The sequence below is a fragment of the Salvelinus fontinalis genome, chromosome 22 (assembly GCF_029448725.1).
Source record: "Salvelinus fontinalis isolate EN_2023a chromosome 22, ASM2944872v1, whole genome shotgun sequence".
NCBI lineage: Eukaryota > Metazoa > Chordata > Actinopteri > Salmoniformes > Salmonidae > Salvelinus > Salvelinus fontinalis.
Genome location: NC_074686.1, coordinates 17,272,703 through 17,297,265, shown reverse-complemented (window position 1 = coordinate 17,297,265; position 24,563 = coordinate 17,272,703). Strand labels below are relative to the sequence as shown.

At 48.9% G+C, this 24,563-nt stretch overlaps 2 protein-coding genes across 2 annotated transcripts; both read left to right on the top strand.

Annotated features, from left to right (window-relative positions):
- Positions 1-9: 9 nt before the first annotated feature.
- Positions 10-4,496, top strand: LOC129819483 (mucin-5AC-like). Its single transcript, XM_055875786.1, has 2 exons — positions 10-758; positions 4,364-4,496. Exons 1-2 carry the CDS (start codon positions 10-12, stop codon positions 4,494-4,496), a joined length of 882 nt encoding a protein of 293 aa, XP_055731761.1.
- A 187-nt stretch (positions 4,497-4,683) lies between these two features.
- LOC129819482 (mucin-5AC-like) lies at positions 4,684-8,222 on the top strand. Its single transcript, XM_055875785.1, has 7 exons — positions 4,684-5,436; positions 5,709-5,761; positions 5,852-5,916; positions 5,972-6,575; positions 6,866-7,003; positions 7,094-7,213; positions 8,036-8,222. Exons 1-7 carry the CDS (start codon positions 4,684-4,686, stop codon positions 8,220-8,222), a joined length of 1,920 nt encoding a protein of 639 aa, XP_055731760.1.
- Positions 8,223-24,563: the final 16,341 nt, after the last annotated feature.

Sequence of the window (24,563 nt, the reverse complement as noted above, 5' to 3'; positions counted from 1 at the left end):
GTAGCTCTTATGCCCCCCACAATTGCAACTTCAACTACAACTGTAGCATCACCTACAACAACAACTGTAGATGCTTCCACAACCACAGGTGCAGCACCTACTACATCAATCACAACTGCAGGTCCTACTACAATTTTACCTCTTACGACAACCACAACTGAAGCTCCTACAGAAATCACAACTGTAGCTCCATCAACACCAATCACAAATGCAGGTCCTACAACCATATTAACTCCTACGACAACCACAAGTGTAGCTCCTACAGAAATCACAACAGTTGCTTCTATAACCCCCACAATTGCAGATTCTACTTCAACAACTGTAGCTCCCACAACCACTACAACTGCAGCAGCTCCTACAACAACAACTGTAGCTGCTTCCACAACTACTACTGCTGACCCTACTGCAACAACAACTGAAGCTCCTTCTACAACAACTGTAGCACCAACGACATCAGCAACAACAGTCCCAATGACAACTGCAGCTAATACTTCAACTGTATCTCCTACAATGCCAATCACAACTGCAGCAACAACTCTTGCTCCTACAACCTCTACAACTTCAGCACCCAATACGTCATTCACAACTGCAGGTCCTACTACCATTTTACCTCCTACGACAACCACAACTGAAGCAAATACAGAAATCACAACTGTAGCTCCATCAACACCAATAACAACTGCAGGTCCTACAACCATATTAACTCCTACGACAACCACAAGTGTAGCTCCTACAGCAACCACAACAGCACCTACAACGCCAATCAATTCTGCAGGTCCTACTACCATTTTACCTCCTACGACAACCATAACTGAGGCTAATACAGTACTCACAACTGTAGCTCCTATGACCCCTGCAATTGCAGCTTCAAATACAACAACTGTAGCCCCTACGACCACAACAACTGCAGCAGCTCCTATAACAACAACTGTAGCTGCTTCCACAATTACTACTGCAGTCCCTACTGCAACCACAACTGAAGCTCCTTCTACAGCAACGACATCAGCAACAACAGTCGCTACGACAACTGCAGCTAATACTTCAACTGTAGCTCCTACAATGCCAACGGCAACTGTAGCTCCTACCACCAATTTACCTCATTCGACAACCTCAACTGTATCACCTACAACAACAACTGTAGATGCTTCCACAACCACAGGTGCAGCACCTACTACATCAATCACAACTGCAGGTCCTACTACAATTTTACCTCTTACGACAACCACAAGTGTAGCTCCTACAGAAATCACAACAGTTGCTTCTATAACCCCCACAATTGCAGATTCTACTTCAACAACTGTAGCTCCCACAACCACTACAACTGCAGCAGCTCCTACAACAACAACTGTAGCTGCTTCCACAACTACTACTGCTGACCCTACTGCAACAACAACTGAAGCTCCTTCTACAACAACTGTAGCACCAACGACATCAGCAACAACAGTCCCTATGACAACTGCAGCTAATACTTCAACTGTAGCTCCTACAATGCCAATCACAACTGCAGCAACAACTCTTGCTCCTACAACCTCTACAACTTCAGCACCCAATACGTCATTCACAACTGCAGGTCCTACTACCATTTTACCTCCTACGACAACCACAACTGAAGCAAATACAGAAATCACAACTGTAGCTCCATCAACACCAATAACAACTGCAGGTCCTACAACCATATTAACTCCTACGACAACCACAAGTGTAGCTCCTACAGCAACCACAACAGCACCTACAACGCCAATCAATTCTGCAGGTCCTACTACCATTTTACCTCCTACGACAACCATAACTGAGGCTAATACAGAACTCACAACTGTAGCTCCTATGACCCCTGCAATTGCAGCTTCAAATACAACAACTGTAGCCCCTACGACCACAACAACTGCAGCAGCTCCTATAACAACAACTGTAGCTGCTTCCACAATTACTACTGCAGTCCCTACTGCAACCACAACTGAAGCTCCTTCTACAGCAACGACATCAGCAACAACAGTCGCTACGACAACTGCAGCTAATACTTCAACTGTAGCTCCTACAATGCCAACGGCAACTGTAGCTCCTACCACCAATTTACCTCATTCGACAACCTCAACTGTATCACCTACGACAATCACAACAACATCCACTACAACAACTGCAGCACCTACTACGTCAATCTCAACTGCAGGTCCTACTACTATTTTAACTCCAACGACAACCACAACTGAAGCAAATACAGACATCACAACTGTAGCTCTTATGCCCCCCACAATTGCAACTTCAACTACAACTGTAGCATCACCTACAACAACAACTGCAGATGCTTCCACAACCACAAGTGCAGCACCTACTACGACAAGCACAACTGAAGCTCCTTCAGAAGTCACAACTGTAGCTCCTTTGACCCCCACAATTGCAGCTTCTACTTCAACAACTGTAGCTCCCACGACAACTGCAGCATCACCTACAACAACAACTGCAGATGCTTCCACAACTACTACTGCAGCTCCTACTGCAACCACAACTGAAGCTCCTTCTGCACCAACGACATCAGCAACAACAGTCCCTACGACAACTGCAGCTAATACTTCAACTGTAGCTCCTACAATGCCAATGACAACTGCAGCTCCTACCATCAATTTACCTCATTCAACAACCACAACTGTATCACCTACGGCAATCACAACAACATCCACTACAACAACTGCAGCTCCTACAATGTCAATCTCAACTGCAGGTCCTACTACCATTTTACCTCCTAGGACAACCACAACTGAAGCAAATACAGACATCACAACTGTAGCTCCATCAACACCAATCACAACTGCAGGTCCTACAACCATATTAACTCCTACGACAACCACAAGTGTAGCTCCTACAGCAACCACAACAGCACCTGCAACGCCAATCAATTCTGCAGGTCCTACTACCATTTTACCTCCTACGACAACCACAACTGAGGCTAATACAGAAATCACAACTGTAGCTCCTATGACCTCTGCAATTGTAGCTTCAAATACAACAACTGTAGCTCCTACAACCACAACAACTGCAGCAGCTCCTAAAACAACAACTGTAGATGCTTCCACAAACAAAACAGCAGCACCTACTACGTCAATCACAACTGCAGGTCCTACTACCATTTTAACTCCAACGACAACCACAACTGAAGCTCCTACAGACATTACAACTGTAGCTCTTATGCCCCCCACAATTGCAACTTCAACTACAACTGTAGCATCACCTACAACAACAACTGTAGATGCTTCCACAACCACAGGTGCAGCACCTACAACATCAATCACAACTGCAGGTCCTACTACAATTTTACCTCTTACGACAACCACAACTGAAGCTCCTACAGAAATCACAACTGTAGCTCCATCAACACCAATCACAACTGCAGGTCCTACAACCATATTAACTCCTACAACAACCACAAGTGTAGCTCCTACAGCAACCACAACAGCACCTACTACGCCAATAAATTCTGCAGGTCCTACTACCATTTTACCTCCTACGACAACCATAACTGAGGCTAATACAGAACTCACAACTGTTGCTCCTATGACCCCTGCAATTGCAGCTTCAAATACAACAACTGTAGCCCCTACGACCACAACAACTGCAGCAGCTCCTATAACAACAACTGTAGCTGCTTCCACAATTACTACTGCAGTCCCTACTGCAACCACAACTGAAGCTCCTTCTACACCAACGACATCAGCAACAACAGTCGCTAAGACAACTGCAGCTAATACTTCAACTGTAGCTCCTACAATGACAACGGCAACTGTAGCTCCTACCACCAATTTACCTCATTCGACAACCTCAACTGTATCACCTACGACAATCACAACAACATCCACTACAACTGCAGCACCTACTACGTCAATCACAACTGCAGGTCCTACTACTATTTTAACTCCAACGACAACCACAACTGAAGCAAATACAGACATCACAACTGTAGCTCTTATGCCCCCCACAATTGCAACTTCAACTACAACTGCAGCAGCTCCTATAACAACAACTGTAGCTGCTTCCACAAACAAAACAGCAGCACCTACTACGTCAATCACAACTGCAGGTCGTACTACCATTTTAACTCCTACGACAAGCACAACTGAAGCTCCTTCAGAAGTCATAACTGTAGCTCCTTTGATCCCCACAATTGCAGCTTCTACATCAACAACTGTAGCTCCCACGACAACTGCAGCAGCTCCTACAACAACAACGGTAGCTGCTTCCACAAACAAAACAGCAGCACCTACTATGTCAATCACAACTGCAGGTCCTACTACCATTTTAACTCCTACGACAAGCACAACTGAAGCTCCTTCAGAAGTCACAACTGTAGCTCCTTTGACCCCCACAATTGCAGCTTCAACTACAACAACTGCTGCTCCTACGACCACAACTGTAGCTGCTTCTACAAACAAAACAGCAGCACCTACTACGTCAATCACAACTGCAGGTCCTACTACCATTTTAACTCCTACGACAAGCACAATTGAAGCTCCTTCAGAAGTCACAACTGTAGCTTCTATGACCCCCACAATTGCAGATTCTACTTCAACAATTGTAGCTCCCATGACAACTGCAGCACCTACTACGTCAATCACAACTGCAGGTCCTATTACCATTTTAACTCCAACGACAACCACAACTGAAGCTCCTACAGACATCACAACTGTAGCTCTTATGCCCCCCACAATTGCAACTTCAACTACAACTGTAGCATCACCTACAACAACAACTGCAGATGCTTCCACAACCACAGGTGCAGCACCTACTACATCAATCACAACTGCAGGTCCTACTACAATTTTACCTCTTACGACAACCACAAGTGTAGCTCCTACAGAATTCACAACAGTTGCTTCTATGACCCCCACAATTGCAGATTCTACTTCAACAACTGTAGCTCCCACAACCACTACAACTGCAGCAGCTCCTACAACAACTGTAGCTGCTTCCACAACTACTACTGCTGACCCTACTGCAACAACAACTGAAGCTCCTTCTACAACAACTGTAGCACCAACGACATCAGCAACAACAGTCCCTACGAAAACTGCAGCTAATACTTCAACTGTAGCTCCTACAATGCCAATCACAACTGCAGCAACAACTCTTGCTCCTACAACCTCTACAACTTCAGCACCCAATACGTCATTCACAACTGCAGGTCCTACTACCATTTTAACTCCTACGACAAGCACAACTGAAGCTCCTTCAGAAGTCACAACTGTAGCTCCTTTGACCCCCACAATTGCAGCTTCTACTTCAACAACTGTAGCTCCCACGACAACTGCAGCATCACCTACAACAACAACTGTAGCTGCTTCCACAACTACTACTGCAGCCAATACTGCAACCACAAATGAAGCTCCTTCTACATCAACGACATCAGCAACAACAGTCCCTACGACAACTGCAGCTAATACTTCAACTGTAGCTCCTACAATGCCAATCACAACTGCAGCTCCTACCATCAATTTACCTCATTCGACAACCACAACTGTATCACCTACGACAATCACAACAACATCCACTACAACAACTGCAGCTCCTACAATGTCAATCTCAACTGCAGGTCCTACTACCATTTTACCTCCTAGGACAACCACAACTGATTCAAATACAGACAACACAACTGTAGCTCCATCAACACCAATCACAAATGCAGGTCCTACAACCATATTAACTCCTACGACAACCACAAGTGTAGCTCCTACAGCAACCACAACAGCACCTACAACGCCAATCAATTCTGCAGGTCAGACTACCATTTTACCTCCTACGACAACCACAACTGAAGCTAATACAGAAATCACAACTGTAGCTCCTATGACCTCTGCAATTGCAGCTTCAAACACAACAACTGTAGCTCCTACGACCACAACAACTGCAGCAGCTCCTATAACATCAACTGTAGCTGTTTCCACAAACACACCTGCAGCTCCTACAATGTCAATCTCAACTGCAGGTTCTACTACCATTTTACCTCCTACGACAACCACAACTGAAGCTAATACAGACATCACAACTGTAGCTCCTATGACCACCGCAATTGCAGCTTCAACTACAACAACTGTAGCATCACCTACAACAACAACTGCAGATGCTTCAACAACCACAAGTGCAGCACATACTACATCAACCACAACTGAAGCTCCTACAGAAATCACAACAGTAGCTTCTATGACCCCCACAATTGCAGATTCTACTTCAACAACTGTAGCTCCCACAACCACTACAACTGCAGCAGCTCCTACAACAACAACTGTAGTTGCTTCCACAACTACTACTGTAGCCCCTACTGCAACAACAACTGAAGCTCCTTCTACAACAAATGTAGCACCAACGACATCAGCAACAGCAGTCCCTACGACAACTGCAGCTAATACTTCAACTGTAGCTCCTACAATGCCAATCACAACTGCAGCAACAACTCTTGCTCCTACAACCTCTACAACTTCAGCACCCAATACGTCATTCACAACTGCAGGTCCTACTACCATTTTACCTCCTTCGACAACCACACCTGTATCACCTACGACAACCACAACAACAACTGTAGCTCCTACAATGTCAATCTCAACTGCAGGTCCTACTACCATTTTACCTCCTACGACAACCACAACTGAAGCAAATACAGTAATCACAACTGTAGCTCCATCAACACCAATAACAACTGCAGGTCCTACAACCATATTAACTCCTACGACAACCACAAATGTAGCTCCTACAGCAACCACAACAGCACCTACAATGCCAGTCAAATCTGCAGGTCCAACTACCATTTTACCTCCTACAACAACCACAACTGAAGCTAATACAGAAATCACAACTGTAGCTCCTATGACCACCGCAATTGCAGCTTCAAACACAACAACTGTAGCTCCTACAATGTCAATCTCAACTGCAGGTCCTACTACCATTTTACCTCCTACGACAACCACAAGTGTAGCTCCTACAGCAACCACAACAGCACCTACAACGCCAATCAATTCTGCAGGTCCTACTACCATTTTACCTCCTACGACAACCACAACTGAAGCTAATACAGAAATCACAACACTAGCTCCTATGACCCCCACAATTGCAGCTTCAACGAAAACAACTGTTTCTCCTACGACCACAACAACTGCAGCAGCTCCTACAACAACAACTGTAGCTGCTTCCACAAACAAAACAGCAGCACCTACTATGTCAATCACAACTGCAGGTCCTATTACCATTTTAACTCCTACAACGAGCACAACTGAAGCTCCTTCAGAAATCACAACTGTAGCTCCTTTGACCCCCACAATTGCAGCTTCAACTACAACAACTGTAGCTCCCACGACCACTTCAACAACTGTAGCTCCCACGACAACTGCAGCAGCTAATACTACAACAACTGTAGCTCCTACAACGCAAATCACAACTGCAGTTCCTAATACCATTTTAATTCCTACGGCAGTGACAACTGTAGCTCCTACAGCAACCACAACAGCAGCTAGTACAACAACTGTAGTTTCTATGACAACCACAGCTGCAGCTTCTACTAAGGAAACAACACCTGTAACTCTAATGGCAACCACAACTGCAGCTCCAACTGGAACAACTGCCTCGTTTCCGACAAAGACAACTGCAGTTCCTGCTACGACAACCATAACAGCAGCTCCTACCACCATAACTGCAGCTCCTCCTGCTATAGCTGCATTCACTACAATAACTGTGGCTCCATCAGCAACCACAACTACAGCTTCTACGAGAACAACCACAGGACCTACTAAAACAAGCACAAATGTAACTCTAATGGCAACCACAACTGCAGCTCCAACTGGAACAACTGCCTCGTTTCCGACAAAGACAACTGCCGTTCCTGCTACGACAACCATAACAGCAGCTCCTACCACCATAACTGCAGCTCCTCCTGCTATAGCTGCATTCACTACAATAACTGTGGCTCCATCAGCAACCACAACTACAGCTTCTACGAGAACCACCACAGGACCTACTAAAACAAGCACAAATGTAACTCTAATGGCAACCACAACTGCAGCTCCAACTGGAACAACTGCCTCGTTTCCGACAAAGACAACTGCCGTTCCTGCTACGACAACCATAACAGCAGCTCCTACCACCATAACTGCAGCTCCTCCTGCCATAGCTGCATTTACTACAATAACTGTGGCTCCATCAGCAACCGCAACTACAGCTTCTACGAGAACCACCACAGGACCTACTAAAACAAGCACAAATGTAACTCCTATTATTACAACGATGACAACCACAACTCCAGCTTCTATGGCAACCATCGCAGCTCCTACTGCAATGACCACTACAACTATGGCTCCTACTACTACAACTAGAACAGCAGCTCCTACAAGTACAACCACAACGGCAACTTTTACCTCAACTTCTAAGGCTTCAGTGGCATCAACTAGGTAAGCAAAATAATTAAATATAATTGTTTCATACAGTCTAATTAACATTTTATTTTCAATCAAGGAAGCCTTGCAACAAAGAACAATGTATCTCCGCCATGAACCACTAATGCTTTCATAAAACCATACAAAATGTCCAAATGTATTATCATTTTCTCTCAGATTTGGCACAGTGGTGGTTTTTATAAGACTAGAGTTCCAGCTCAACACAGCAGTCCCCACTAAGGATGATGTCCTTGGTGCCGTCAACAAGAAACTGTCTCCTCAATTCAGGACCTTCAAAATTCAAAGAAACACTCAAGCCACCCTCCAGAATGCAACTTATATCAGTGAGTTGAACAAATTTGGCTTATATCATGAAGTATGCTTTTAAAAACTTTTAAAAACATATTTCCTCCTAAAATTCAAGACAATTATGTCTGCTTAGAATAATTATGTTAATTAATAAGTAAACAATTAACTGCTCCCACTTTCTAAATACTTCTTAAATGTGGCTTTTCCACACACAGAATCAGCTTTGTTGAAACTCATAAATTCTAACAGGTCATTTTGTCTGCTGCTATAGTAAATTGTAAATAAGAATTTGTTCTTTAATTGATTTGCCTAGTTAACTAAAGGTTAAATAAAATAAATATAGTGATGTTTTTTTTGTGCTCACAGAACTTGCAGATACTTCATTTGCTGTTGATCTTGGTTTCAAAATAACCAATGTATCCATGGAGGAGATACTGCTTCAAAGTGCTAGACTCACTTTCACCAATGATACCTACAGCCAGATACAGGATTCAATTAACAGCCTCGTAAGATACTTTTTCGTACTAGATTACTCAATCTAGGATATTGTACTGTAAAGTTAATCAACAGAATTCAACAGGAATGTTTAAGGGCCATATTGGCCATATCATTTGACCACAATACATCTACAAACTTGGGCATGAAATCCTTAACCATCCATGGTCCTGTCATCTTAATAATTGAGAACTTGATTTTATGTCTCCTTTTAGCTGCATGATATTCTCAGTGAACCAAACGGCAAACAATTTGACTTTCCCAAAGCCAAATTTAGGTGAGTACAACTTCAAGCCCTCCCCAACCAACCCATCTTTCTTAACTGCACTCTTTAGAATGTCTGCAGACTTCATACAGCTGCTGTTTGTACAGCTAAACAGGATGGAGGGAGCATGTGTTGTATATGTTCCAGTTGTGGATCAGTACTACATATGATTTATATGATCTGATATAAGGATTATTTCCGTGAACAGGTCTTGTTCACACATTCCACAGTTCAACTCTCACAGGAACCCATTTTTATCTTTACAGTGTTGTTGGCAATCAAATCAGGGCAAACGTGACGTATGTATACAAAGAGAAAGACGTCAACCTCCCTAGTGCCTTTCTAGGGGATGTTTTAAAAGTCTCAGGTACGCTGATTTTGTTGTCATTGGTCATTATTGCTATGCTTTTTTGTTGCCAGTGAGTCATCAAACTGCATGTAACAACTTGTGTATAACACTCAAATGTGAAAACAATTTCATATATCACAAGTTTATAATACCCCCTAAATATTGTTCACTTTGTATTCTAGGTCTCTTGACAACCACTGTTGCCCCAACAACAACTACCAGCACCGCACCACCTACTACCATTTTGCTGACCACTCATTTCAGTACAAGTGGAGGTTTTCCTGGCTGGGCTCTGGCCATTATCATCCCCTGTGGCATGGCTATCATTTTGGTACCCCTGTGGATCCTGCTATGTGTACGTATAGGCTTGTGTTCACTTATGTACTGTGTATACTGTTTACATGTTTTACAGAGTATTTAATAAAAAATATGCTAAATCTCTGCAATGATTTGATTTTACATGTGAATCATACTTCTCCATCTTGTTTTGCAGTGCATGCTATGTGGCGGCTGTGCAGGTTTAAGGAGACGCTGGCACAGACGCAGATCTTACAACCCACAGTACACCACAAGAAACGGCCTCTTCTGAGGTGACAAGACTATCAAAATAACAGCCAATCATCTATATCTGCTCATCATCACAACAAATAATATATTTTTCATGTAATCCATACACCATTACTTTTGAGAAGATTAAACACAGACTTGCTTATATTTTTATAACAACATTGCATTGTTCTTGATAGGGTTAATAGGTCACATGTTTCCCCAATGTACTACTTTTTAATATTATACAGTATTTCTCATTTTAGTCAAAGCTACAGCTGAGCTGGTATATTATGCACTTATGTAATTTAATCATTTATATACACAGAAATATTATTTTTGATTTTTGTCATTTCCCCTGCTGATTTAAGCTATTAACTCACTATATTTAAAAGTCTGCAATACAGCATTTGTTTCTTTATCATAGAATTTAACACATGTAATAAAAGCCTTTCAAATCAATATTAACTGGAGAAATAATATGTCTGCAGAAATCCTCTTAGAATTATTTAAACATGCTATAGGCAACAATTGGTAACACTTTGCTTTACAGGGTAAGGTATTCATAACCCCTTTAAGAGTTTTAATTTGAAATCTCATGAATGATGTTGAATAAATGTATTAAGGTTGTTATGAATAATCCTTCAAAATTCACAAAGGTCTCATGATTGGCTTCATAAAGGTGTTATGAATGCCTTATCTGTATACCCTCCTATAGTAAATTGTTGACCAACAATTTAGCGGCAATTTAGATATCTTCAGGGTTTTTGAAGAATTACACCATAGAAATATAAACATATAAGGTAGAAGCTACACAAGTGAAAGCAGAGTTCAGGTTATCAAAAATGCTGAATTAGCAGTCGGTGGCGATGGCCAGGTAAACAAAACCAATGCATGTATAGCAGTCTCCTTGTCCATAGACAGCTTACAGGGAACCAAATACAATTCAGCAATTGCAAGTGGTGTTAAAAGATTGTTTACAAACATACATGATAGTGAAATTGAGACCTTGTCTTGCCATTAAAAAGTACTTTATTTCATTAAAAAGGCCCAGTGCAGACATTCTCAATATCAAATAATTTCTGGGTAACAAATATGTAAAGGCTGTCGCTCTCCTCATCCTCGGACGAGGTGAGGAGAGAAGGATCTTCAGACCAAAATGCAGTTTGCGGGAAATAAGCCATCTTTTTATTTATAACCGAAAAACTGATGATGATGGCAACACGAAAACAAACACTTTAACAAACTTACAAAATAACAAAACGACGTAGAACGAAACCTGAACATAAACTCACATCACTAAACGTAAACTCACGGACAGGAACGTTACATCAAAACACACGAACAGCCAAACAGTCCCGTATGTGAAAATACATCGACAACGACGAAGACATCACAGGAGACAATCACCCACAAACAAACAGTGAGAACGCCCTACCTAAATATGACTCTTAATTAGAGGAAAACGCAAACCACCTGCCTCTAATCAAGAGCCATACCAGGTAACCCAAAACCAACATAGAAACAGATAACATAGACTGCCCACCCAAAACACATGCCCTGACCATAAACACATAAAAAACAACATAAAACAGGTCAGGACTGTTACAGAACCCCCCCCTCAAGGTGCGAACGCCGGGCGCACCAGCACAAAGTCCAGGGGAGGGTCTGGGTGGGCAGTTGACCACGGTGGTGGCTCCGGCTCTGGACGCTCTCCCCACACCACCATAGTCACTCCCCTCTTCTGTCTACCCCTTCCACTGACCACCCTAAAACTACCTTCCCCTAAATAAACGGCCAGTACCGGGACAAGGGGCAGCACCGGGACAAGGGGTAGCACCGGGACAAGGGGCAGCACCGGAACAAGGGGCAGCACCAGGATAAGGACCAGCACCGGAATAAGGGGCAGCACCGGGACAAGGGGCAGCACCGGGACAAGGGGCAGCACCGGGACAAGGGGCAGCACCGGGACAAGGGGCAGCACCGGGACAAGGGGCAGCACCGGGACAAGGGGCAGCACCGGGACAAGGGGCAGCACCGGGACAAGGGGCAGCACCGGGACAAGGGGCAGCACCGGGACAAGGGGCAGCACCGGGACAAGGGGCAGCACCGGGACAAGGGGCAACACCGGGACAAGGGGCAACACCGGGACAAGGGGCAGATCCCGGCTGAAGGACTCTGGCAGGTCCTGGCTGAGGGACTCTGGCAGGTCCTGTTTGAACGGCTCTGGCAGGTCCTGGCTGGACGGCTCTGGCAAGTCCTGGCTGGACGGCTCTGGCAGGTCCTGGCTGGACGGTTCTGGCAGGTCATAGCAGGACGGCTCTGGCAGGTCATAGCAGGACGGCTCTGGCAGGTCATAGCAGGACGGCTCTGGCAGGTCCTGGCTGGACGGCTCTGGCAAGTCCTGGCTGGACGGCTCTGGCAGGTCCTGGCTGGACGGCTCTGGCAGGTCCTGGCTGGACGGCTCTGGCAGGTCCTGGCTGGACGGCTCTGGCAGGTCCTGGCTGGACGGCTCTGGCAGGTCCTGGCTGGACGGCTCTGGCTGGTCATGGCAGGACGGCTCTGGCTGGTCATGGCTCTCTGACGGCTCTGGCTGCTCATGGCTCTCTGACGGCTCTGGCTGCTCATGGCTCTCTGACGGCTCTGGCTGCTCATGGTTCGCTGGCGGCTCTGGCAGATCCTGTCTGGTTGGCGGCTCTGGCAGATCCTGTCTGGTTGGCGGCTCTGGCAGATCCTGTCTGGTTGGCGGCTCTGGCAGATCCTGTCTGGTTGGCGGCTCTGGCGGATCCTGTCTGGCTGACGGCTCTAGCGGCTCCTGTCTGGCTGACGGCTCTAGCGGCTCCTGTCTGGCGGATGGCTCTGTAGGCTCATGGCAGACGGGCGGCTTTGCAGGCTCATGGCAGACGGGCGGCTTTGCAGGCTCCTGGCAGACGGATGGCTCAGACGGCGCTGGGGAGACGGATGGCTCAGATGGCGCTGGGGAGACGGATGGCTCAGATGGCGCTGGGGAGACGGATGGCTCTGGCCGGATACGGTGCACTGTAGACCTGGTGCGTGGTGCCGGAACTGGAGGCACCGTGCTAATGATAAGCACCTTCCTACTAGTGCGGGGAGCAGGGACAGGGCACACTGTATTCTCAAAGCCCACTCTATAACTGATGCGTGGTACCGGCACTGGTGACGCCGGGCTGAGGACAAGCACATCAGGATTAGTAGGGGGAGAAGATACAGTTTGTACAGGGCTCTGGAGACGCACTGGTAGCTTAGTGCGTGGGGCCGGAACTGGAGGCACCGGGCTAGATACACGCACTACAGGGAGAGTGCGTGGAGGAGGAACAGGGCTCAGGATACGCACTGGTAGCCTAGTGCGTAGTGTAGACACTGTAGGTACTAGGCTGGGGCGGGGAGGTGGCGCCGGAAATACCGGACCGTGGAGGCGTACTGGCACTCTTGAGCATTGAACCCGCCCAACCTTACCTGGTTGAATGCTCCCGGTCGCCCGACCAGTGCGGGGAGGTGGAATAACCCGCACCGGCCTATGTAGGCGAACCGGGGAAACCATGCGTAAGGCAGGTGCCATGTATGCCGGCCCGAGGAGACGCACTGGAGACCAGACGCGTTGAGCCGGCCTCATGACACCTGGCTCAATACCCAATCTAGCCCTACCAGTGCGGGGAGGTGGAATAACCCGCACTGGGCTATGCACTCGTACAGGAGACACCGTGCGCTCTACTGCGTAACACGGCGCCTGCCCGTACTCCCGCTCTCCACGGTAAGCCTGGGAAGTGGGCGCAGGTCTCCTACCTGCCCTTGGCCCACTACCTCTTAGCCCCCCCCCAAGAAATTTTTGGGAATTACTTACGGGCTTTTCGGGCTTCCGTGCCAGACGCGTTCCCTCATAGCTCCGGTTCCTCTCTCCGGTAGCCTCTGCTCTCCCCAGTGCCTCCAGCTGCTCCCATGGCTTTTCGGGCTTCCAGCCACGTCTCCTTGCTGCCTCCTCAAACCACCGCTCCTGGGCTTTAGCTGCCTCCCTCTCTTCCTGAGAACGGCGATTTTCTCCTGCCTTAGCCCAGGGACCTTCTCCATTCATTATCTGCTCCCAAGTCCAGAAATCCTTGTTTTCCCGTCCTTTTCTCCGTCGACTCCGCTGCTTGGCTCTGGAGTGGTGGGTGATTCTGTAACGGCTGTCGCTCTCCTCATCCTCGGACGAGGTGAGGAGAGAAGGATCTTCAGACCAAAATGCAGTTTGCGGGAAATAAGCCATCTTTTTATTTATAACCGAAAAACTGATGATGATGGCAACACGAAAACAAACACTTTAACAAACTTACAAAATAACAAAACGACGTAGAACGAAACCTGAACATAAACTCACATCACTAAACGTAAACTCACGGACAGGAACGTTACATCAAAACACACGAACAGCCAAACAGTCCCGTATGTGAAAATACATCGACAACGACGAAGACATCACAGGAGACAATCACCCACAAACAAACAGTGAGAACGCCCTACCTAAATATGACTCTTAATTAGAGGAAAACGCAAACCACCTGCCTCTAATCAAGAGCCATACCAGGTAACCCAAAACCAACATAGAAACAGATAACATAGACTGCCCACCCAAAACACATGCCCTGACCATAAACACATAAAAAACAACATAAAACAGGTCAGGACTGTTACAGAACCCCCCCCTCAAGGTGCGAACGCCGGGCGCACCAGCACAAAGTCCAGGGGAGGGTCTGGGTGGGCAGTTGACCACGGTGGTGGCTCCGGCTCTGGACGCTCTCCCCACACCACCATAGTCACTCCCCTCTTCTGTCTACCCCTTCCACTGACCACCCTAAAACTACCTTCCCCTAAATAAACGGCCAGTACCGGGACAAGGGGCAGCACCGGGACAAGGGGTAGCACCGGGACAAGGGGCAGCACCGGAACAAGGGGCAGCACCAGGATAAGGACCAGCACCGGAATAAGGGGCAGCACCGGGACAAGGGGCAGCACCGGGACAAGGGGCAGCACCGGGACAAGGGGCAGCACCGGGACAAGGGGCAGCACCGGGACAAGGGGCAGCACCGGGACAAGGGGCAGCACCGGGACAAGGGGCAGCACCGGGACAAGGGGCAGCACCGGGACAAGGGGCAACACCGGGACAAGGGGCAACACCGGGACAAGGGGCAGATCCCGGCTGAAGGACTCTGGCAGGTCCTGGCTGAGGGACTCTTGCAGGTCCTGTTTGAACGGCTCTGGCAGGTCCTGGCTGGACGGCTCTGGCAAGTCCTGGCTGGACGGCTCTGGCAGGTCCTGGCTGGACGGTTCTGGCAGGTCATAGCAGGACGGTTCTGGCAGGTCATAGCAGGACGGCTCTGGCAGGTCCTGGCTGGACGGCTCTGGCAGGTCCTGGCTGGACGGCTCTGGCAGGTCCTGGCTGGACGGCTCTGGCAGGTCCTGGCTGGACGGCTCTGGCAGGTCCTGGCTGGACGGCTCTGGCAGGTCCTGGCTGGACGGCTCTGGCAGGTCCTGGCTGGACGGCTCTGGCTGGTCATGGCAGGACGGCTCTGGCTGGTCATGGCTCTCTGACGGCTCTGGCTGCTCATGGCTCTCTGACGGCTCTGGCTGCTCATGGCTCTCTGACGGCTCTGGCTGCTCATGGTTCGCTGGCGGCTCTGGCAGATCCTGTCTGGTTGGCGGCTCTGGCAGATCCTGTCTGGTTGGCGGCTCTGGCAGATCCTGTCTGGTTGGCGGCTCTGGCAGATCCTGTCTGGTTGGCGGCTCTGGCGGATCCTGTCTGGCTGACGGCTCTAGCGGCTCCTGTCTGGCTGACGGCTCTAGCGGCTCCTGTCTGGCGGATGGCTCTGTAGGCTCATGGCAGACGGGCGGCTTTGCAGGCTCATGGCAGACGGGCGGCTTTGCAGGCTCCTGGCAGACGGATGGCTCAGACGGCGCTGGGGAGACGGATGGCTCAGATGGCGCTGGGGAGACGGATGGCTCAGATGGCGCTGGGGAGACGGATGGCTCTGGCCGGATACGGTGCACTGTAGACCTGGTGCGTGGTGCCGGAACTGGAGGCACCGTGCTAATGATAAGCACCTTCCTACTAGTGCGGGGAGCAGGGACAGGGCACACTGTATTCTCAAAGCCCACTCTATAACTGATGCGTGGTACCGGCACTGGTGACGCCGGGCTGAGGACAAGCACATCAGGATTAGTAGGGGGAGAAGATACAGTTTGTACAGGGCTCTGGAGACGCACTGGTAGCTTAGTGCGTGGGGCCGGAACTGGAGGCACCGGGCTAGATACACGCACTACAGGGAGAGTGCGTGGAGGAGGAACAGGGCTCAGGATACGCACTGGTAGCCTAGTGCGTAGTGTAGACACTGTAGGTACTAGGCTGGGGCGGGGAGGTGGCGCCGGAAATACCGGACCGTGGAGGCGTACTGGCACTCTTGAGCATTGAACCCGCCCAACCTTACCTGGTTGAATGCTCCCGGTCGCCCGACCAGTGCGGGGAGGTGGAATAACCCGCACCGGCCTATGTAGGCGAACCGGGGAAACCATGCGTAAGGCAGGTGCCATGTATGCCGGCCCGAGGAGACGCACTGGAGACCAGACGCGTTGAGCCGGCCTCATGACACCTGGCTCAATACCCAATCTAGCCCTACCAGTGCGGGGAGGTGGAATAACCCGCACTGGGCTATGCACTCGTACAGGAGACACCGTGCGCTCTACTGCGTAACACGGCGCCTGCCCGTACTCCCGCTCTCCACGGTAAGCCTGGGAAGTGGGCGCAGGTCTCCTACCTGCCCTTGGCCCACTACCTCTTAGCCCCCCCCCAAGAAATTTTTGGGAATTACTTACGGGCTTTTCGGGCTTCCGTGCCAGACGCGTTCCCTCATAGCTCCGGTTCCTCTCTCCGGTAGCCTCTGCTCTCCCCAGTGCCTCCAGCTGCTCCCATGGCTTTTCGGGCTTCCAGCCACGTCTCCTTGCTGCCTCCTCAAACCACCGCTCCTGGGCTTTAGCTGCCTCCCTCTCTTCCTGAGAACGGCGATTTTCTCCTGCCTTAGCCCAGGGACCTTCTCCATTCATTATCTGCTCCCAAGTCCAGAAATCCTTGTTTTCCCGTCCTTTTCTCCGTCGACTCCGCTGCTTGGCTCTGGAGTGGTGGGTGATTCTGTAACGGCTGTCGCTCTCCTCATCCTCGGACGAGGTGAGGAGAGAAGGATCTTCAGACCAAAATGCAGTTTGCGGGAAATAAGCCATCTTTTTATTTATAACCGAAAAACTGATGATGATGGCAACACGAAAACAAACACTTTAACAAACTTACAAAATAACAAAACGACGTAGAACGAAACCTGAACATAAACTCACATCACTAAACGTAAACTCACGGACAGGAACGTTACATCAAAACACACGAACAGCCAAACAGTCCCGTATGTGAAAATACATCGACAACGACGAAGACATCACAGGAGACAATCACCCACAAACAAACAGTGAGAACGCCCTACCTAAATATGACTCTTAATTAGAGGAAAACGCAAACCACCTGCCTCTAATCAAGAGCCATACCAGGTAACCCAAAACCAACATAGAAACAGATAACATAGACTGCCCAACCAAAACACATGCCCTGACCATAAACACATAAAAAACAACATAAAACAGGTCAGGACTGTTACAAAATATCTATTTGAATGGCCCTCTAACTGGTAATTACTAGTGGGAAACTTCTCTATCTTCCTTGAACTCCAAGTGGGAGGTGGAAACTAATTGTGAAGTTGTAAATAGCTGTTGGATGCATTCACCTGAACTCGTTGAGAAAAACCCAATTGGATAATGGCCAACAAGCTGTGTCAACCATAAAAGTACAGCTATCAGGCTTGTAACCCTATAGCGTTCAAAACCATATTAGCATTTAAAAATAAAACGTTTTATAGTTGCATTTAACTGCCAAAAAATGCTGTTGTCAAGGTAATTTCCTTAGTAGGTGACATCAGAGTGGGAGAACTCAGAACTCAAGTATTAGAGGATGTTTCCCACTAGTAACTACCAGTTGGAGGGCCTTTCAAATGTATTTTTCCCAGTCGTATGTGGTAAACAGAGAATGATAGAGATGTCTTTATATTGTCTGTCCCTTTATGCCACCTAAAGTTATGAAATGTTTGCTCACAAATATAATTACTCTATGGTCCTCTAAGTGTGCAAAGCTGTAATCAAGGCAAAGGGTGGCTACTTTTAACAAATCAAAATATATTTTTTCTTTTTTGGTTACTACATAATTCCATAAATGTTATGTCTTCACTACTATTCTACAATGTAGAAAATAGTAAAAAAAGATAGAAAAACCCTTGAACGTGTAGGTGTATCCAAACTTGGCTGGTACTGTGTAATTATATATATACACACACAATTCTGACTTCCAGTTACGAACGCAGCATTAGACAAAAATTATCCTAATTATCCTAGACTTGGCAGTCAATTTTGACACTAGTCTTTTGACTGTAAAAAAACAGGGATCTCTAAAGTTGCCCTCATCAGATATGAAGTTAAGACCCAGATGCAGACCATGTTAGATAACCAATAGTTGAATAAACCAAAACGGGCAGGCAAATAGACAGGTCAAGGCAGGGGTAAATAGTCCAGAGAAGAGGGGGAAAGTTACAGGACAGCAGGCAGGCTTAGGTCAGGCAGAAGCCGGTAATCCAGAGGTTGGGCAAAAGTACAGGACGGCAGGCAGGCTAAGGCAGAGTGGTCAGGCAGGCGGGCTCAGAGACAGGACAGGCAAGGGTAAGAACCAAGAGGGCGAGAAAAAGAGACTGGGGAAAAGCAGGAGCTGAGACAAAGCACTGGTAGGCTTGAACAGATTAACTGGCACAGACAGAAAACACCGGTAAAAATACCCAGGGGAAAATGGGCGACACCTGGAGGGGGGTGGAACAATCAAAGACAGGTGAAACAGATCAGGGTGTGACAGTATCCCCCCCCCAGGGGCGCCACCTGGCATCCTACCTGGGCGCATACCCGGTTGATCGGCGATGAGGGCTGGGTCCAGGACGTCTCTAGCGGGGACCCAGCACCTCTCCTCCGGGCCATAACCGTCCCAGTCCACCAGGTACTGGAAACCCCTGCCCCGTGGTCGAACACTCATAGGTGTCTCACTGTGTATGCTGGATGACCATCAATGACACCGGGAGGAGGGCCTGGAAACAGAAGGCAAAGGGCTGTGAGACACAGGCTTAATCCTAGATACATGGAAAGTGGGGTGAATACAGAGGGTACGTGGTAACAAAAGATGAACAGCAGTGAGGCTAATAACTCTTGAGATGGGAAACAGGCCGTTGCACCGGGGGAGAAAGTTTACAGGACCACCCGGAGAGGCAGGTCCCGGGTGGAGAGCCTTACCCTCTGCCTGAGCCGATAGCGTGGAGCAGGGGTCCGGTGACAATTCTCCTATAACTGGAAGTGGTCTTCAACAGAGCGGTCCGGGCTCACTTCCAGGTACGGCGACAGCGCCGAATTAACATTTGGGCAGAGGGATTGCAGACCTCCTCTTGCTCGGGGAAGAGAAGAGGCTGGTATCCCATGGCACACTCGAAGGGCGAGAGACTCGTTGCGAGCGTACTCGACCCATACCAGTTGCTGACTCCAGGTGGTAGGGTTGGCGGAGGCAGCAAAGGGTTGTCTCCAAGTCCTGGTTGGCTAGCTTCGACTGGCCGTTGGACTGGGGGTGGAATCCGGAGGACAGACTGTCCCATGACCCAATGAGCATGCAGAACGCCTTCCAGAACCGGGACGAGAACTGCGGACCCCGGTCGAAGACTATGTCCACCGGGAGTCCTTGGATCCGGAAGACGTGCTGCACCATAAACTAGGCCGTCTCCTTGGCCGAGGGGGGTTTGGGGAGACGAATGAAGTGGGCAGCTTTGGAAAACCGGTCGACCACAGTCAGGATGACAGTGTTGCCCTCAGACGGGGTAAGACTTGTGATGAAATATAGGGATATATGGGACCAGGGACGGTGAGGGACAGGCAATGGTTGGAGAAGACCAGCCGTAGCTTGCTAAGGAGTCTTGTTCTGGGCGCAGGCAGCGACAAACGCAGCAAAATCCAGAACCTTGATAGGCCACAAGAAGCGTTGTCGCACAAAGGCCAGGGTCCAACGATAGCCCGGGTGAAAGGCTAGCCTGGAGGAATGGGCCAACTATAGGACCACGGAGCGGACAGCGTCAGGCACGAACATTCGGTTATCTGGGGCCCCCCAGGGTTCGGCTGGGGCCGCGGTAACTCCCGGACCAGTTTCCCTATACCCCAGCTGATTGCTGTCGCCAGACACGAGGCGGGAAGGATGGTGTCAGGCTCCGGGGTGGTAGTCGTGGGGTTATAGCGGTGAGACAGAGCATCCGGTTTGACATTCTTGGACCCTGGCCGGTAGGAGGGAAAAGTTGAAATGGGTAAACAGCAGGGCCCATCTCGCTTGCCTGGAGTTGAGGCACTTGGAGGTGCCGAGATACTCCAGGTTTTTGTGGTAGGTCCACACAATGAACGGCTGTTCTGCCCCCTCAAGCCAGTGTCTCCATTCCTCCAGCGCCATCTTCACCGCAAGAAGCTCCCGATTCCCCACATCATAATTCCTCTCTGTGCCGCTGAGGCGGTGGGAGGTGGCGCAGGAATGCAGCATAAGGTCCCGGGCAGAAAGTTGGGACAGAACCACCCCCACTCCGACATCCGAAGCATCGGCCTCCACCACAAACTGACAGGAAGGGTCCGGATGAACCAGGATCAGAGCCGTGGTGAAGCAGTGTTTAAGGTTCCGGAACACCCGGTCAGAGGCCGTGGACCACGTGAATGGAACCTTGGTAGAAGTGAGGGAAGATATGGGGGAGGTCAGGGTGCTGCAACCCCGGAGAAAGCGTCAATAAAAGTTGCCGGACCCCAGGAAGCGTTGCAGCTGCACTCTGGATATAGGCCAATCCACCACTGCTCTCAACTTCTCGGGGTCCAACTGGACACTCCCAGCAGAGATGATGTAGCCCAGCAATGGAACTCACTTTTCCGCCTTGACAAACAACTGGTTCTCCAGAAGGCGCTGGATAACCTGTCGGACATGGAACACGTGTTCCTGGGGGGAGCAGGAGAAGACGAGGATGTCATCAATGTTGATGAAAACGAAGCGGTTCAGCATGTCGCAGAGAACATCGTTCACCAAAGCCTGGAACACGGCAGGGACGTTGGTGAGTCCAAAGGGCATGACCAGATAGTCGTAGTGGCTGCTGGCCGTGTTGAAGAGGGCCTTCCACTCGTCCCCCTCTCGTATCTGCACCAGGTCGTAGGCGTTTTGTAGATCCAGCTTGGAGAAGACCGTGGCCACCTGGAGCGGCTTGAAAGCCGAGGAAATTAGTGGTAACTGTTCTTCACAGTGATGTCATTGAGTGCCAAGTAGTCAATGCACGGGTGCAGGGTCTTGTCCTTCTCAAAGAATAACCCTGCACCAGCTGGAAAGGAGGAGGGATGGATAAATCCTGTAGCTAGGGAGTCCCCAATGTAGTTCTCCATAGCCTTAGTCTCTGGTCCCAACAGTGAGTACAGACGTCACCGGGGCGGAGTGGTGACAGGGAGAAGGTCAATCCTGCAGTCATAGGGGCGGTGCGGCGGAAGGGAAGTGGCCTGTGCCTTGCTAAACACCTCCTGGAGAGCCTGGTACTCCGCGGGAATGGCAGAAGGGTACGGAGCCAACTCCGAGGCCCGTGGAAGAAGTCCCAGGGCTGGTTGCACCGATTTCAGACAATGGGAGTGGCAGAACGGACTCCAGCCCATGATAAACACCCATAGACCAGTTGATGAGTGGATTGTGTCGCTGGAGCCAGGAGAATCCCAACACCATGGGAACCTGGGGGGACTTGATGAGCAGGAACTGAATGGTCTCGTTGTGATTCCCTGACACACGTAGGTTGATGGGAGTGGTGTTATGGGTGACCCAACCTATAGAGCGCCCATCCAGCACTCTAACATCCATGGGAATGGAACATGTCGAATAATGCTTCTGGGTTCCACGCACTCTCCGCTGCCAACGTGCGGAAATCTACCGCATTTGTCGGCCACAGTGAAGGCATCCTGCCAGAGCTGGATTAGCTTCCAGGCAGCTTCTCTCCAGGAGAACGGGGCATCGAAAACCTTCCTCACCTCTCCCACGAACCCCCCCAGGTTCACGTATATGGCCGGCTGCTGTTCCCATACGGCAGTAGCCCAGGTGAGAGCCCTTCCAGACATCAGCATAATGAGATAGGCACATTTTGTAATGATCCGAGGGGAAGGAGGAGGGCTGAAGCTCGAAAATGAGGGCACACTAAGCTAAAAATGCCCAACAGGTGCTCGGCTCTCCATTAAAGCGTTCCGGGTGGAGGTAAGCGGGGCTCCCGGGAAGGTTGAGTGGCCGGTGGGGCGGCGCTGCTAACCGTCGAGGTACTCGGGGGCAGTGGGGTTCCCACCGTGGAACGCTGCCCCCCCAGACAACCCGCGGTATTGCTCCCGCAGCATGTCCAATGCCCAGTCATGGTGCTCAGCCAATGTTTGTACCCTCTCCATCAGCCCACAAAGCAATTCCTCATGGCTACCAATGGAGGCTCCTTGGGAGGAGATGGCATTACGCAGCTGGTCCGGGTCTGCTGGGTCAGTCATTGCCAGTTCGTACTATCAGATATGAAGGTAAGACCCAGATGCAGACCACATCAGTGTAACCAACGGTTTAATAATCCCAAAGGGGTAGGCAAATAGACAGGAATAAATATTCCAGAGAAGAGGGGGAAAGGTACAGGATGACAGGCAGGCTCAGGTCAGGCAGAGGTCGGTAAAGGTACAGGACGGCAGGCAGGCTCAGAGACAGGACAGGGTCAAAACCAAGAGGGTGGGGAAAAAGAGAGACTGGGAGGGGGGGAAGCAGGCGCTGAGACAAACCACCGGTAGGTTTGAACAAACAAGACAATCTGGCACAGACAGACATAAAACACAGGTATAAATACACAGTGGATAATGGGGAAGATGGGCGACACCTTGAGGTGGTGGAGACAATCACAGACAGGGGAAACAGTCCTAGGTGATGCGCGCATGCGAGGGAGAGGCAACTGCGTCTGCACAATCCAGCAACTGAGCAACGGAACAGCCTGTATTTTCAACCAGCAACTTTTGGGAAATAACACTGATTACATTTTTTCTCATACTTTGACAGTGATCATTTCATGTACTGTTGTACAAATGATACAAGACACAGAAAAACTGAATTTTGAATGCACTGGGCCTTTCAAATGTAAACTATTTGTAGATTCAGGGGACAGAGAAAAACTGAATTTGAAGACACAGAAAAACTGAATTTTGAATGCACTGGGCCTTTCAAATGTAAACGGTCCCGTGTAGCTCAGTTGGTAGAGCATGGCGCTTGCAACGCCAGGATTGTGGCTTCGTTTCCCACGGGGGGACAGTACAAAAAAGTATGAATGTATGTACTTGTAAGTCGCTCTGGATAAGAGCGTCTGCTAAATGACTTAAATGTAAATGTAAACTATTTGTAGATTCAGGGGACAGCCATGGGATTACTCTTTGCTCCCAATTATACAAATTGGGAGCAAAGGGTAATCCCAATTTCACAGTACATTAATTGTGTTCACAAAGCCTAAGAATGCAAATCAGATTGTCTTTCCATATTCAATCTTACTGTCCACACAGTTTTACATGTGGCCCATTTCTGATATGCGCCTTCACACTGTTGTAGCCTCTGAAATAGCACACAGATGCTATGGTCTTTTCCTGTCACTGTTCTTTATCTTCTTGGGGTGGTTGTCATGGTAATGGCAGGTCATGTAATTGAACCTTTATTTAACTAGACAAGTCAGTTAATTACAAATTCTTATTTACAATGACGGCCTACCCTGGCCAAACCTAGACGACACTGGGCCAATTGTGCGCGCCGCCCTATGGAATTCCCAATCACGGCCAGATGTGATACAGCCTGGATTTGAACCAGGGACTGTAGTGACACCTCTTGCACTGAGATGCAGTGCCTTAGACCGCTGCACCACTCGGGAGCAGAGAAATAGAAACTGCTCTGAATGTCCATTTAGAGGTTGCATATGAAGGATCAGGTTTGTATTAGGATTGAGATCCACATATGGAGGTGGTATGAATCGGAAGT